Source organism: Excalfactoria chinensis, chromosome Z (assembly GCF_039878825.1).
Source record: "Excalfactoria chinensis isolate bCotChi1 chromosome Z, bCotChi1.hap2, whole genome shotgun sequence".
NCBI classification, from domain to species: Eukaryota; Metazoa; Chordata; class Aves; order Galliformes; family Phasianidae; genus Excalfactoria; species Excalfactoria chinensis.
Window position 1 is genome coordinate 50,863,272 of NC_092857.1, and position 14,041 is coordinate 50,877,312.

A 14,041-nucleotide genomic window follows, 5' to 3' on the forward strand; every position below is an offset into this window, starting at 1 on the left:
ACTACCAGACAGACTGTTCTTTACATTGTGACATAGTTTGGGGAAATACTGCATATTTTATTTGACAGAAATTAGAGTTATATTCACTGCTTACATGACATAAAGTTTATACCAGTGCTTCAGTAGCTGTTTTATAAGCGTGCACTTGAGGGCAGGTTATGTGTATTTGCTTTGTGCTTTATTATTCTAACGATCTCTTAATTTCTTTTAGGAGGTGCTGAAACAGCTACAAGGAAGTATTGAAGATGAGCCAATGGCATCGTCTGGACAAATTGATTTATTGGAACGACTTAAAGGTAAATTTAAAATTATGTTTCAAGTAGGTTCACTTGTTTCTTAGGTTTTTGGTCTTTCTTTTTTAATTCAAGGTAGTATTTCCTAACTTTGTTCTGTCTCCAGTTCTGACTTTGTCGGTTTGACATAGTCTTACTGTTATTTTTTGATGTGCATTTTAAAGACACATTTTCAAAAAGATCATGTTTCCAAGTTGTTTTTGTGCTTCTGCTGCTGTTACCCTAGGACTTAAAGAATCATAGAACCTCTTGGGTTGGAAGGGACTTTTAAGATCATCGAGTTCCAACCCCCCTGCCTAGCAGGGACACCTCCCTCTAGACCATGTTGCTTAAGGCCCTATCCAGCCAGGCCATGAACACCTTCAAGGAGGGGGCATACACAGCCTCTCCCAAATCCTTCTCAGGGCTGTTCTCAAGCTATTCTCTGCCCAACCTGTATCTGTGCTTGGGATTACCCCGACCCAGATGCAGGATCTTTCACTTGACCTTGCTGAAATTAATGAGGTTGGCACGGGCCCACCTCTCAAGCCTGTCCAGGTATTTCTGGATGGTGTCTTTTCTCTTTTGTGTATCTAGTACCTCTTACATATTAATTAATTGGATAAACCTTCCACTTTTTTCCATTCTCTGGAAAAAAAATAAAACACAGAAGAAATTGTTTAAATTAAGGATGGATTGATTCACAGATTTTCTGAACTTGTTTGCATTACCTGTCTTCCCTGTGTCACATTACTGGAACTGTGTCTGTCATGCTGGAAGTTGATCCTCTCCTCCCTTGAGCATGTGGTGGAATGTACACCATCCAATATAGTGCGTCCAGAGCAAATCCAAATCAGTAGCTCTGTGTATACCCATTATCCTTACAAATGAAGCAGAAATATCATAGAGGAAGTCTGCATTTAAGGGCTTTGTGGTGAACAGACTTGTCATCGTCTATGTGATAATGAAGCACCTGCAGGGTCCCTGGGAAAGTGGCTTTAGGAAGTAGGCTACAAGAACAATTCATATGACATTTTTAATGACATTTTTACAAAACTCTACCCATTTCTTAATTCATCTGGGCAAAAGGTAGGCAGACTGGTGTGTGGACACTGTTTCTAATTGGCAGAACAGTAGTTTTTCCCATCTGCTCAGGGACTACTATTCTCTTAAACATACAGTCAAGACTGGATTTGTTTGCCTTGTTCCTTTGTAGTTCCCAGTGCAAAGTGTTCAGAATGCTTCCATCGAAGAAACATAGATTTATGCATGAAAGATGTTTCAAATGTGCTGCTGAGCTTCACCTTTGAAAATGTTTGCTTTCTGTTCCAGAACTGAACCTGGAGAGTACCAGCTTTCCCGGAGTGAAGTTAAGGCCAAAGGTGTCTGTGCGCTCATTTGGGAGCCGGGAAGGGTCTGTGTCAAGCCGTTCAGGAGAGTGCAGTCCTGTTCCCATGGGATCGTTTCCAAGAAGAGGATTTATGAATGGAAGCAGAGAAAGCACTGGTTATTTAGAAGAGCTAGAGAAAGAGAGGTATATTTTCTTATCTGTTCATCCAGTATGTGATTACTTTTAACTTCAATAGGAAAAGTTTAGTGGCACAGTTAATATTTAGCTAGAAGATTTTTCATCATAAAGGTATATTTACTGTAACAAGTAAGGAAACAAGGAGTTTGCATTAGATTTAGATGGAAAAAAAGTCTTAAAACACGTAGAACACATTTTGCAGCTTCTTGTATGCTGTAGGTACTGTTCATTGGCTGAAGGTTAATTTATGTTGATCAGAAGATGGTTAGCATTTTAAAAAGATTGAGGTATCATGGCATCTCATACCCATTTGTATCTCCTCACCATTGTTGGTAAGTTGGTAAGTTAAAACTGTCGATGTAATGGTGCAGTTTCTTTCTGTGTTTTGCAAATTGTTACAGCAACCATAGCTAGCTGATCAATTATTTATTGTTAGTAGACATTTATATATTGATTCTTGTCTCTTACCAAAGTTGTAAGCTATACTTACTTATTTGGTCTTTGGGATTTCATTCTCATGTGATGTTTTTGCATATTGGCAAAAGTGTGGAATTTCTTTTCCTGGAAGGTAGCAATAATCACTTAATAAGAGGATCGGCACAGGCACAATGCAGGGTTGTAGCACGTTATCAATTACTTTTGAAGGAAATGTAAGAGATGGGTAGCTTTTTCCATTGAAGACATCTTTATACCTTAAAATGAATCTGTCTGAAATTCCAGATATTCTTAGGGGTGTACTTATAGGGTTTTCTAAAGATTTGGTCATAGCAAGCAGCTTAATTGATAGGATGTAATTCTATAGGGCTGAAAAACAGTCAGCAACTTTATAGTTTAATGCTTAGCAGTTTTAACAAGAAAAAAAAAATAGTATTTGGAACTGTAATATAAAAATTAGTTAGGAAGGAAATTGTGGGGCAGCAGCCTAGAATTCCTGCTTTAAATGGCCTTTCCTCGTGTTGAGGAAGGCTTTTATGCTTGAAATAATATTTTTAGATCCCTCTCATTTGCTGAAATGAAAGTGGATCCATAGTGAGTCTTCTCTAGCAGCAGTGCTTATCTCAGATTTTATTTACTGGTCAGGTTTGTTTCCTCTCCAAACTGCAGACTCCTGAAAAGCTATACAGAAAAATGTAGGGATCCAGGAATCTCTTCCTACTTGCTTAACTCAGTCTTAAAGAATCTAATGTATCTGCCATTTTAACTCATGTCTGTTCCCTCTTAAGTTTTGCCATTCATACAGCCTTTTATCCTAGTTTCTCAAGTATTGGTAGTAGAGCTCTCCATGTGTCACAGTTCACAAGGACAGGGCACTCTTGTTTCTTATCCAAACTGAGAACTGAGCAGTAGTTCATGATCCACCATTATGAAATATTGTACACGTCTGTGTTATTTCCAGTACTGTTTTTTACCACACATGGTACTGAAATCATTAAAGTGTAGTTGGGGCTTCCAGTTACAGTTCAAGTCATTGTACTCCAGGTCATTCAGAGAAGGGCCTGTTAATTTAGAGCAACCAGATTTCGGGTTGGTTGCTCCAATACATGTGGTTTATGATGTAATCTTTTGCTACAGTTATCGATTCTAAGGTGATAGTTCTTTGAATGTTTTTCTTCAGCAATGTCCAGAGTGCTCTGGTCTTTTTTTTTTTTTTTTTTAATAATGCTGGAAAAAAGGAAGGGAAAAGGTTATTTTAATTTCAGTTAAGTTCAGATAGTGCTACTGTAGCAACTGTGGGAGTAAAGATTAGTGCTGCTGAGATGATGATCTTCTGTAGAGTCATGACAGATAACATCTGGCTTCGTTTATTTTTGAAATAATAATCAATACTGCCCAGTTTTTTATGCTGTTTTACAGGACATGTAGAAATAGTTGAGATGTTGACCTGGGCCCTAGGTAATCAGAAGAATCAGAATTTAAGGTGGAGAACCTTGGACTATGTGTCTGAAAGCAGTATGAATTCAGAAAGGAATTAACCACTTATTTTTCTATGCCTTCTGTATTTGTTGCTAAGTTTTGGTATTTATAACCGTATGTTTATTTCAGCGTGGATTACTTGCTGGTAGGGGCTTTTTTGTTTGTATTTCTTGCATTTAAACTGGTGTTTTAAGAGTTTGTGGAACTTCACAAATGTTGGAACATTAGAAAAATTTAAAAACTAACATTTTTTTGAAACCTGCAGCATAAAAACATTTTCATTCATCATTTTAACACCCTGGAAAAACATGTTTTGCTTGTAGGCAACAGTGTCAGGGCAAGGACCGAATCATTTATCAACTGTATATGAATTGGACAAAATCACAAGGTGCTTTTCAATAAAGAAATTCTCTAGGTGTTTGAAAAGGTAAACAAATAAGAAACTAGAACAATTTGCTAAAAGTAGTTCTAAATTGAAAAATTTATTTAACTTGGCCAAAAATGCTCTTCTGAGAAGGAAAAAAATAACCAAGTGGTATGATGGAATGTTTTGCATGTTTCCCACTTACTCAATTCTCCTCCAGTTTTTAAGTCAATAAAAGCAGAAAATGGGAAATATGCATTTTTAGAATCTTAGAACTATTTGAGTTGGAAGGGATCTTTAATCTTGGACTGGTCATACAGTCCAATTTCCCTGCAATGAACAAAGACATCTTCAGCTAGAACAGTTTGCTTGGAGCACAGTTCAAAATGTTTTAGGTTACCAGTTTAGAATCTGCTGCTTAATAAATCTCTCCTGCTTTCTCTATGGCTCTTTCCAGGTGTTGTTGGTCAGACAGTTTTTCAGAGCATGCTGCATGTTCTGCAGATTGCCTTTCATAAACCCTAGGTTACCTCTGGTGTACTTTTTTCATTTAGATAATCTCATCTTCGTCAGATCTGTGACATAATACTAGAGGTAGTGGTCTTGTGCTGGTTGTTTTTTATGAAAACGTGTATTCCTTGATTATTCCTCGTTTTATTCTATTTTGTTGTGGGGTTTTTGTTTTTTTTTTAATGTTGATTTTAAGCACTTTCTCTAGTCTTCTTATGTTCTTAACTCTTCATGGCTAACTGTATGACTTAGCTATGTCTCTACAGCATGTTTTAGAAAGTGTTTGCTTTTCAAGTTTTTGTTGTTGTATTACCTACCAGTGGAAGTGAAAGTGTTGATTTTATGTAATGCAAGTAGCATAGCACATATTTTGTTGCTCTTCTCCTTCTATGACATTGACATAATCAGCCAGAAAAGATCTCCAAAAGAAGGAACATCTTGATTCAGCTTTTTTTTTTTTTTTTGTCAATTCAGAAAAAAACTCTACAAAATTGTTTCTAAATATTAACCCCATTTAAAAAACAAAAAAGGTGGTTCAAATTAGAAACTTTCTGTTAACTCATAAAAACACTGAAGTTTTGAAACTTTACTATTTTTACCTTGTTGAATTTTCATTGATTCTAACTGCGTATGACAGAGAAAATATTCTCTGATATCATGATAGTGCTGATAAAATCAGTTTTGGGGTGCATAAAAATATAGTAACTCAGCTCTCACTTAACCTCATGAAATTCTCAAAGGTTGCAGAAAGAGCTCTACTTCTTGTTGATGGAACCTCTGATAGTAACATAAGTGTATGGAGCAACTCATCAAACACATCTACAGAGACATACTGCTTATTTTTGAGGAAATTGCAGTGCACTTCTTCAGGCATTGGACTGAGAGACCTTAAAGATGTCATTAAAATCTAAATTCTCCTGGAGCAATAACAGCAAAGCAGTAAGCCCAAATAAACCATTGCACAGAAGCAAAAATGGACACTATTGAATTTAAAGAGTTGCCCCCAGGTCTTGAATTGTTTTTTACAGAGTACTGATGGTTCCTAAGTTCATTTCTTGCTTCTAGCATCCACTATACATGTCAAAACAGACTGAATGACAGTGTCTCACTCATGAACTGAATACCCTGCATTTTGCAGGAGAAATTTAATCTATGTTCACTTAGCTGAAAGTAACCCGTCCTATTTCTACAACCAAGTCTTTGAATCCAGAGTCAAAATTAGTCAATTTGTAAATCTTTGTATGGTCTTGACACAGCAACAGGTGAGAATAATCTGATTAGGGCTGTTAGAAAACATAGGTAGAAATGAAATTATAATAAGAGTTTGCATTGATTATACTTCTGCAAAATTGATGTATCAGATAGGACACAATTAGTGCTTAGACACCCAACAGCATATTTCAGCCAAGGTGGAAAAGAGGTGCGCAGAGATCAGGCACTCAGGTCCTGTATGTTAGAGAATGGGCAGTGGAAGGCCAGTAGAATGACTTTCTCTCACAGCCTTTCTCAGAGCATGGTCTACTCACATTTCATTCAGTCTGTCTAAAGACTTTGAGGGATTCCTCAATTGATTATTGTTATCAAAAATAGTTTTAAGCATTTTTGAAGAAGACCAGTCAAGCAAATTCTTCAGAATATATACATTGTTTTTACATGTTCTTTCATGAGGAGACTTGATTATCATCCTCCCAAGTTACTCTTGGGATGCATTAATAAAGTAATTGAGGGAAAACTTTATTTTGTGCATTTTTTGTTCCTTAAAAACTTAGGGTAATTATCCATGACATTTTTTTCTGTGTGTTTTGTAAAGGTTCATATGGCTCTTGCTTAGACCACAAACTGAGACTAAAGAGAGGCAAATGTAAAAGTTAGGGAGGGGAAGTAATGCTTGCTGACCAGTACTCTGATTTATACAGAGTAATACTGAAAATCTTAAATATTTTGAAATGTGATATGAGAATAAATAATATGTAACCATATTGATAACTTTTGGGACTATGCTGATCTAGTTTATGAAGGATAGGTATAGTAGGTAAAACTTGTAATACATTTTCTTTTGGTACTCTGCACATAGTGACCTTCTTATCTTTCTCCTGTACTGTTCAGGTCTACAGTATGCTTATGATACCCATTTGAAATGTGCTAAATGGCTATGAATGTACCCTGTCTGTAATGTTTTGTAGAAAATACTCTCTTTTATGTATTTTTAATAATCACAGAAATAACTTGATATTGCATTCTTTGCAATGGTGGTTTTTGTTTTTATGGGTGACAGAGTTAATGAAGAGGTACTGCGAAGGATGTAAAGGTAACCATATTTAGTAATCTGATATTGAGATGTATTCATTGTTAAAATTACCAGTGCTTTTCTTAAATAGCAGCCGCAGTTCGCAGTACTATACAAAAGCCTATTGTCTAAAAGAAGCTGGATTTGAGTTAGCATGTGATGGGTAGATTTCTAAGCGGTAATAGAAGACATATCAATATTTACCTGTAACTGCAGGCCTGATGCACAAGAAATTAAAATGACTTGCTCAGCACTGCATAGCAATTTGTTCAGCTGGGTCCAGGAAACCTTCTTAGGCTTCTTGTTTGTGCTTTCTCCCTCAAACCTCATTTCTTAACCTTTTGTATTAGTATCAGTGCTCATTTCTGCCTTCATATTTGTTGATGAGGTCTTAACCATTAGACATGTCTTGCTTGTTTACAATAGATCTCTTTTGCTTGCGGAACTTGAGAAGGAAGAGAAAGAAAAGGACTGGTATTACGCCCAGCTTCAGAACCTTACTAAAAGGATTGACAGTCTCCCTCTTACTGAAAATGTAAGTAATTGTAGTATGCTACAGACTCTGATTATCTGCTTCATATATCTTATGAACTTGGTAATTTTCTCTCATTTTCATTTAAAATATTTTAAATTAGTATGTAAAGCTTACTTGGTCTAAATAATGTTTTCATATGTAATTTTACATTTTAAAATTCGTATATACTGCTATGAATACCAACACTGGAAAGGAACACCAAACAGTTACCATGACAAATAAATTACATCAGTAAGCTGTATCTCCCAGAGGTCTTCTTTTTTCTATTAATCTTTTGTTATTTAATAGAGTCCTTTAATTTTAAAGGCAGTATTAGCCTTAGAGACAATTTATGAAAGAGCTCTTCTTTCAAAACAGCAAGTAAAGTGGTGCTATAATGTGATACAATTGCTCCAATCTTGTACCCTTACATCTCCAAATAATTTATTGTCATATATTGAATAATGAAGATCTCTGATATGAATGAATATTCATGTAAGTGAAGATCTCTGCTTTCCAAGATAATACAATAATACACATTTCTGGTTGTTAGGCCTCAGACTCTTGGATATATTTGCAGTGAATTCATTTGCATGTACAGTTTTGATTGCCTATCTTTACAGAGTCCAATCTGATTAGGCATTAGTCCACCTCCTGGAAAAAGAAGTAGAATGTGGAAGCACTTTAGTAAGCAAAGTGAAGTAGCTGGACGTCAGCATTTATAACATTCAGCTGTGGCCAATTTAATCAGAAAACCAGAGGAGGAGAAAGTCTGAAAAAGATTGTGAGGCAGTGTGGTATATTCTCAAAGGCACTGTCAGTTGTGTCTGTGTCACAGTAAAGGTACTGTAGGTTTTAAGATTCAAGTCTCTCAATTTCAATAGATAATAAAGTTAGCTCTTTTTACTAGGATGTCTCAATATCTACATTAAATCTGTTCTGTTGTAATTTATTCATTCCTGCTTATTCATCAGCTGTGGATAGAATTGTGAATGTGCCTACAATGGGCAGACCCTGTTCTTTTTAGTATCTTTTCAGTAGCATTTTATGTATTTGTTGATGTTTGACTGTTTTGACTTTATCTCTGAACACTGTTCAAGTTTTCACTGAGAACTCATCTTGAAGACTTATTTGCAAGCTGAATAATCATCCAGAAACAGTAGTGTAGACTTCTGTGAGCAGCATAAAGGTGCAGCAGCCCTATTTGTATTTTGTAGGAATAATTAAAGCCTTAAACTTTAAAAAATTTTCATCATAGTTTAATAGCTTCAGTTTAGCCCATATCTTTGTCTAAGCACTCTGAAATGCACAACCTTCTCATTTCTGTGCAGCTTCTGTAATAGAGCTGTGACTGCACTTCAGTCTTTACCTTTCTTTCCATATGTGTCTGAAAGCTTCCTGACATTTTTTTAAACTCCTTTCCCAAAATAGAAATGGTTTATAAATTCTACTTTCATAAGATTACTGCATATTATTGGTGGAAATAAGCTAGTGGAATATACTGGAGTGATATTTCCTTTTCCCACACAAGAGGAAGTTTTATATCAAGAGAAGCGTTTCTGTTTTCTGACAGTGATTATTGTTAACACAGTGGTATGGTTACGTGAAAATTTCTGCCTTCCAGTTTTGTTTGTCTCATTTGTGCAGTCGTTGTTTTTCATTTGTGCTCTGTACCTTTCTGTTACGGAGGTGTCTCTACGTATTAAGTACAGATGTAATGTTCATCACTGCTCCTTTTTGAAAGAACTTATTCTGTCCTCCCCAGAAAGGCAACTGTCAAATGAAAGAACTTTAATCCTCCATAACATTCATTGCATTTTACTGGTCACTCCCTTGTTGCTATGTAGTTTCAAAACTGCTGACCTCATGAAAAGTTCAGTGAACTTATATTCATCTTGTCAGGAAGTTAATGATGCGCTTCAGAAAACATTAGCTACTTCATTTCACGTGCAAACATGTTTACTGGATCTTTCTCCATTTTCCACGTGTTCAAATATATGACATATGTACATGTGGGTAATAATTTAACTTTCCACTAAAGTAGTCAACTTGTTAGGACTACAGAAGAGGTCTATGAGGGATCTATTTATGTCCTCTTATGCTTAAAAAGTAGCTGTAGAGAAGACAGAAATACTCTTCACAAGGATGTGAGGTGACAGAACAAGAGGGCACAAGTTACTCAGGAGACATTTTGTGTGAATATAAGAAAAAAAATCTTTGTTGTGATGACAGCAGAATATTGGAATTGGTTGCTTATAGAAGTGGTGAAACCTATCTTGCTGAAAGTATTAAAAACTGGATACCTAACTTGAAGACCCTGCTTTTGACAGAAAGTGAGACCAGCTTATCTACAGCAGCTCCTGCCACCTTGTTTTCTGTTTTTGTCATCTTTTAAACTAGCACTTTATTTGATTTTCTTGCCTTTTGTTATTGTTGGTGTTGCTGTTGTTGTTTTTTATTGGTTGCACAGACCTATTGCTTTAAATCTACATTAAAATCATAAACTAGTTGCAGTGCCTTTAAGCTATGTTGTTACAAATTGAACGTCTATGGTTTTTTCACTGGATAATGAAAAGTAGGGTAGTTAACAGTAGTAAGAATGAGGTCATGGTAACATAACAACAGTTTGTACCTCTGGATATTTTTAAGAATACTGATTCTCCTGGAATGTGTAGCAGTTTTGTTGACATGCTGATGTACATTGGTAACCAAATATTCCAGGCTTGTAATGAGTGATAATGTCTCAATTTTTATAGGCTGTATTTAGTCATTTGACAAAACTTGCAGATATTGTTGTTTGAAACACAATTTGTATTCTTCTTTTTAATAACATAGCCATATTTTAGTGATCTGCTACTCATCATCTGTTTATGAATTTTGCTGTGGTAAAATAGTTGTTCCGCTTCTGTTCGAAAGACATTAATCATTTACATAAATTTGATGCACTAAAATGCCCTCTCTGTAATTCGATTTCAGTTCTCCTTGCAAACAGATATGACCAGAAGGCAGCTGGAGTATGAAGCAAGGCAAATCAGAGCTGCAATGGAAGAACAGTTGGGTACATGTCAGGATATGGAAAAGCGAGCACAGGTATAGCTTCTATTAGAAAGAACAGAAAAAGTTTTTTCTGTGATTTTATTAAGTTAATGATTGCTGTATCAGTGTGTAAACACAGTGATAGCTTAAAGCATGTGTGTCCTTTTGGCTTGCCTGAGCTGCACTGAGAAAGACAAATTGAGGTGTGTGTGAAATACATAATATAGTTAATGTATATGAGAAACAGAAGTTGTTCTTTAAAATATATGTTTATTAAAACATTTAAAAAGAGGGCCACAAAAACCTAGGTCTAGTGGTGTATTTGACCTTGGTTTTGTAAAACTAGTGCATCAAAGTCTGATGGTATGATGGAAGTGGTTGCAATTCTTACTGAGTTCTCAAGGTGCCCATCAGAGACCTCTTTAAGTTCAGAATAAAATCCAATGAGTATCTGGTAGGTTTTCTTAACCAGAGACCACATGTCAATCCACATGCATAACTTGAAGTTGTTTGCTCTCACTAAGAGTTGTTTCTCATTCATAATGAGTACATGCACAATTTTGTAAGCAAATCATATTAGCCACATTTGAAAGTATTACTCAAAACATGCGTGAGACCTGTAAATAGGATAGTTACTCTCCCATGGCTGTTTATTTGAGGTATTTATTCCTGCTTGTTTCCATGGATGTTAAATAACAAGTAGGTTAAATAATCTGGTTTTATGAGAAAAAAAGAACAAATCTTTTCAATAAAACAGTCTGCTTAGGCACTATCATCTCCAGGTTTATGCGAACAGGAATTTTGCTACATATGAAACATTTCTAAGTAATTCTGTTCACAATTGGAGTTTAAACTGTGTTTTCTAAAGTGAATTATGTGGCTTCTCTATTTTGCAAAATAAATATCCTGTAGTATGTGCTAGTTCTGTTAAGCATATACATAAGGGATGTGTAAGGAAGGATCTGTCAATACGAGTGTACTCAAGACAGAACCAAGTTTATTCTTCCCTGTTTTAGTCTGCCTGGATAATAACCATCTCTTATCTGAAAGCCTCTTGGCTGTGCTATCAATGTTTAGCAGCTACAGTAGTCAGTAGTGTCCTGCATTAATGCAGCTGTGCAACTTCTGTCAATTGGTTTTGAGTGAAGGCAGAACAGGCTCAGCCTCTGTATGTCTGGTTATCTCTGTTCTACAAGGGAGCAATGTGTCATCAAACTTCTGAGGTTTGTTACTAATGGGCTGATGTAGAATAAGGTAAAGTAAGCTAAATGGATACAGACAGTATGATACTGACCAAGTTATTTATGTAGGCAGAGTATAACTGAAATTGTTAGAAGAAATTATTTGACTATAATTCTCTCACTCTGAAAGTAAGTTTTTCCTTAGGTGGCTACTTCCCTACCTGTTCTTCTCAACTTCAGAAGGGAAAAAGTCCTATCAAGAGGATGTTGAAATCTTTGTATGCCTTCTCTATTAATGTTTGCCTGTGGGTTTATCACAGATGTTTTGTTCTTTATGTATAACACCTATTTACTTTAAAAAGAAAAAAAAAGGTGTCTACTGACTGTAATTATGTAAAGATGATAAAATAGGAAGTGACTATATCCACATTTTCCTCTTGTGGGCTTTGACTGATAATTCCCCTTGGTTTCATTATACCAAGGATAGGTGCCAAAACTGTTCAGAGGTACACTAATGTGCAGACACGTCAAAGCAAATTGTATATTATTACACTCTGATGTTCAAAATGTGCCACGAACTTGCTGGTTTTACAGCTTTCTTACTGCTCTGTATTTTCCCTTTGCCATAACTGTTTGCTACACAGAATACAGTGCAAAATCTGAGTTGTTTGAAGGGAGGAAACAGTTGAGGTATATAGAAGGTAGTGCTACAGATGTACTTCTGATTGATGGAACTTCTCAAGTCCCCTTTAATACAAATTATCTATTAAGAAGAGTTGTCTAATCTTTGCATTTTTCAAGTAAAATGTGGGAGATGTGGATTCAGTTCTTTTCTCTTTGGAAAGTTTGTGGTACATGACAAATTGCAATACTGAATATTTTTAATCTGCCAAAAAATATTTTCCCATGTTCAGATGTGTATGTATACATATTCAGATTCCCTTGATGTACTTCATGCAATTAATTGCTGATTACATGGAAGGAAGCTCCAGTTAAGGGAAACTCCAAAGTCATTCTCAAAGACAGGGAAGTGTTCTGTCATAGAATTACAGAATGATTTGGGTTGGAAGGGACCTTAAGAATCACGTAGTTCATTCCCACTGCCATGGGCATGGTTGCTTCCCACCAGATTAGTATGCTAAGGCCCAACTGAGCCTGGCTTTGAAAACCTCCAGACAGTGGGCATCCACAGCTTCTCTGGACAGCCTGTGCCAGTGCCAAACCACCCTCTCAGCAAAAATCTTCACCTTGCCTTCTAACCTAAATCTCCACTCCTATAGTTTTAAATTATTCCCCTTTGTCCGATTGCTATCGCATCAAGTAAGAAGCTTGCCTCCCTCCTGTTTATAAGCTCCTTGTATGTACTGGAAAGCCACAGTGAGGTCTCCCCGAAGCCTTCCCAGCTCCAGCATGAACAAGCCCAGCTCCTTCTTCACAGTTGTGATGCTCCAACCCTCTAATCTTTCTGGCCTCCTCTGGGCACGCTCCAACAGATCTACAGTATTCTTCTGAAGTATAGACATATGACATCATTACTTCAGTGTACAGTGTTCCTTTATTTCCAGTAATATCTTTTTGTCTTTCTAATACTTAAGAATCTCCTGATGCAGGAACTACGGAGAGTGAAAGATCTGTTTGCCTTTTGTAGAACTTTTTTATGTGCTGCTTTCAAATTTTGCTCCTCTGTTCATAGCTGTGCATCCCATAAGTGTTGGTGCTCATGATGCTTTTCCCACAGCTTATTATGATGAATGTTTCAGGAATTCATTCCTCTTTGTGTCCATATGCTTTATTTCTAAGATTTTGAGATTACATTGTATTTCTATTCCATGTGTATCTTTTGGTAGAAACACCTCTTTAAAAAGTTCATCTTATTTTCATTTTCAGGTTGTAAAGATGTTAAATAAGGTTGGTTATAGCAATCCTTGCAGCATCCACTAGATGCACAAAACCTTTTTTTTTTTTTTTTTTTTTAGTGTAACACCAAACCTGTTAGTTACAGCAATCAGGATTGTATTAATCTATCCATCAGATAAAAAAATATTTTTAAATCAGTTCAGTGAGTGTTCTGTTCATATCCTGATGCTACTGGACTAATTATTCTCTGCCCACTTTTTGAGTCAACAACTATATATTGTCAAGCACACACAATTATCTACCTCTTACTTTATTCACTTGCTGTTTCAGAGAATCACTCATCCTGTGTTTCACAATGCGGCTTGTATGTGCATTCTGTAAAGCTTGGTTTTGCAGCATTCCATTTATGAACCACAGAATGATTGCACTGATAAATGAGTAGCAATACAGCTTCCTATAAAAAAAGTCAGGTTGATTCAGAAATGTCTGCGTAAACCCAGACAGACCAAAGAAGCACTATGTAGCTTTTTTCTTTACACTTGCCTTGTAAATTCTTTCAGATTCGTAGGTGCAGAAAA

General features: G+C 36.1%; 1 protein-coding gene across 3 annotated transcripts in view; it reads left to right on the top strand.

Annotated features, from left to right (window-relative positions):
* The window catches only part of APC (APC regulator of WNT signaling pathway), a 96,220-nt gene that overhangs the window by 50,669 nt on the left and 31,510 nt on the right, over nucleotides 1-14,041 (top strand). For all 3 annotated transcript variants that reach the window (XM_072360559.1, XM_072360558.1, XM_072360560.1), the window contains exons 3-6: nucleotides 212-296; nucleotides 1,605-1,806; nucleotides 7,302-7,410; nucleotides 10,366-10,479. In XM_072360559.1, coding sequence (XP_072216660.1) covers nucleotides 212-296; nucleotides 1,605-1,806; nucleotides 7,302-7,410; nucleotides 10,366-10,479 — 510 coding nt within the window. The remainder of the gene's footprint in view (nucleotides 1-211; nucleotides 297-1,604; nucleotides 1,807-7,301; nucleotides 7,411-10,365; nucleotides 10,480-14,041) is intronic.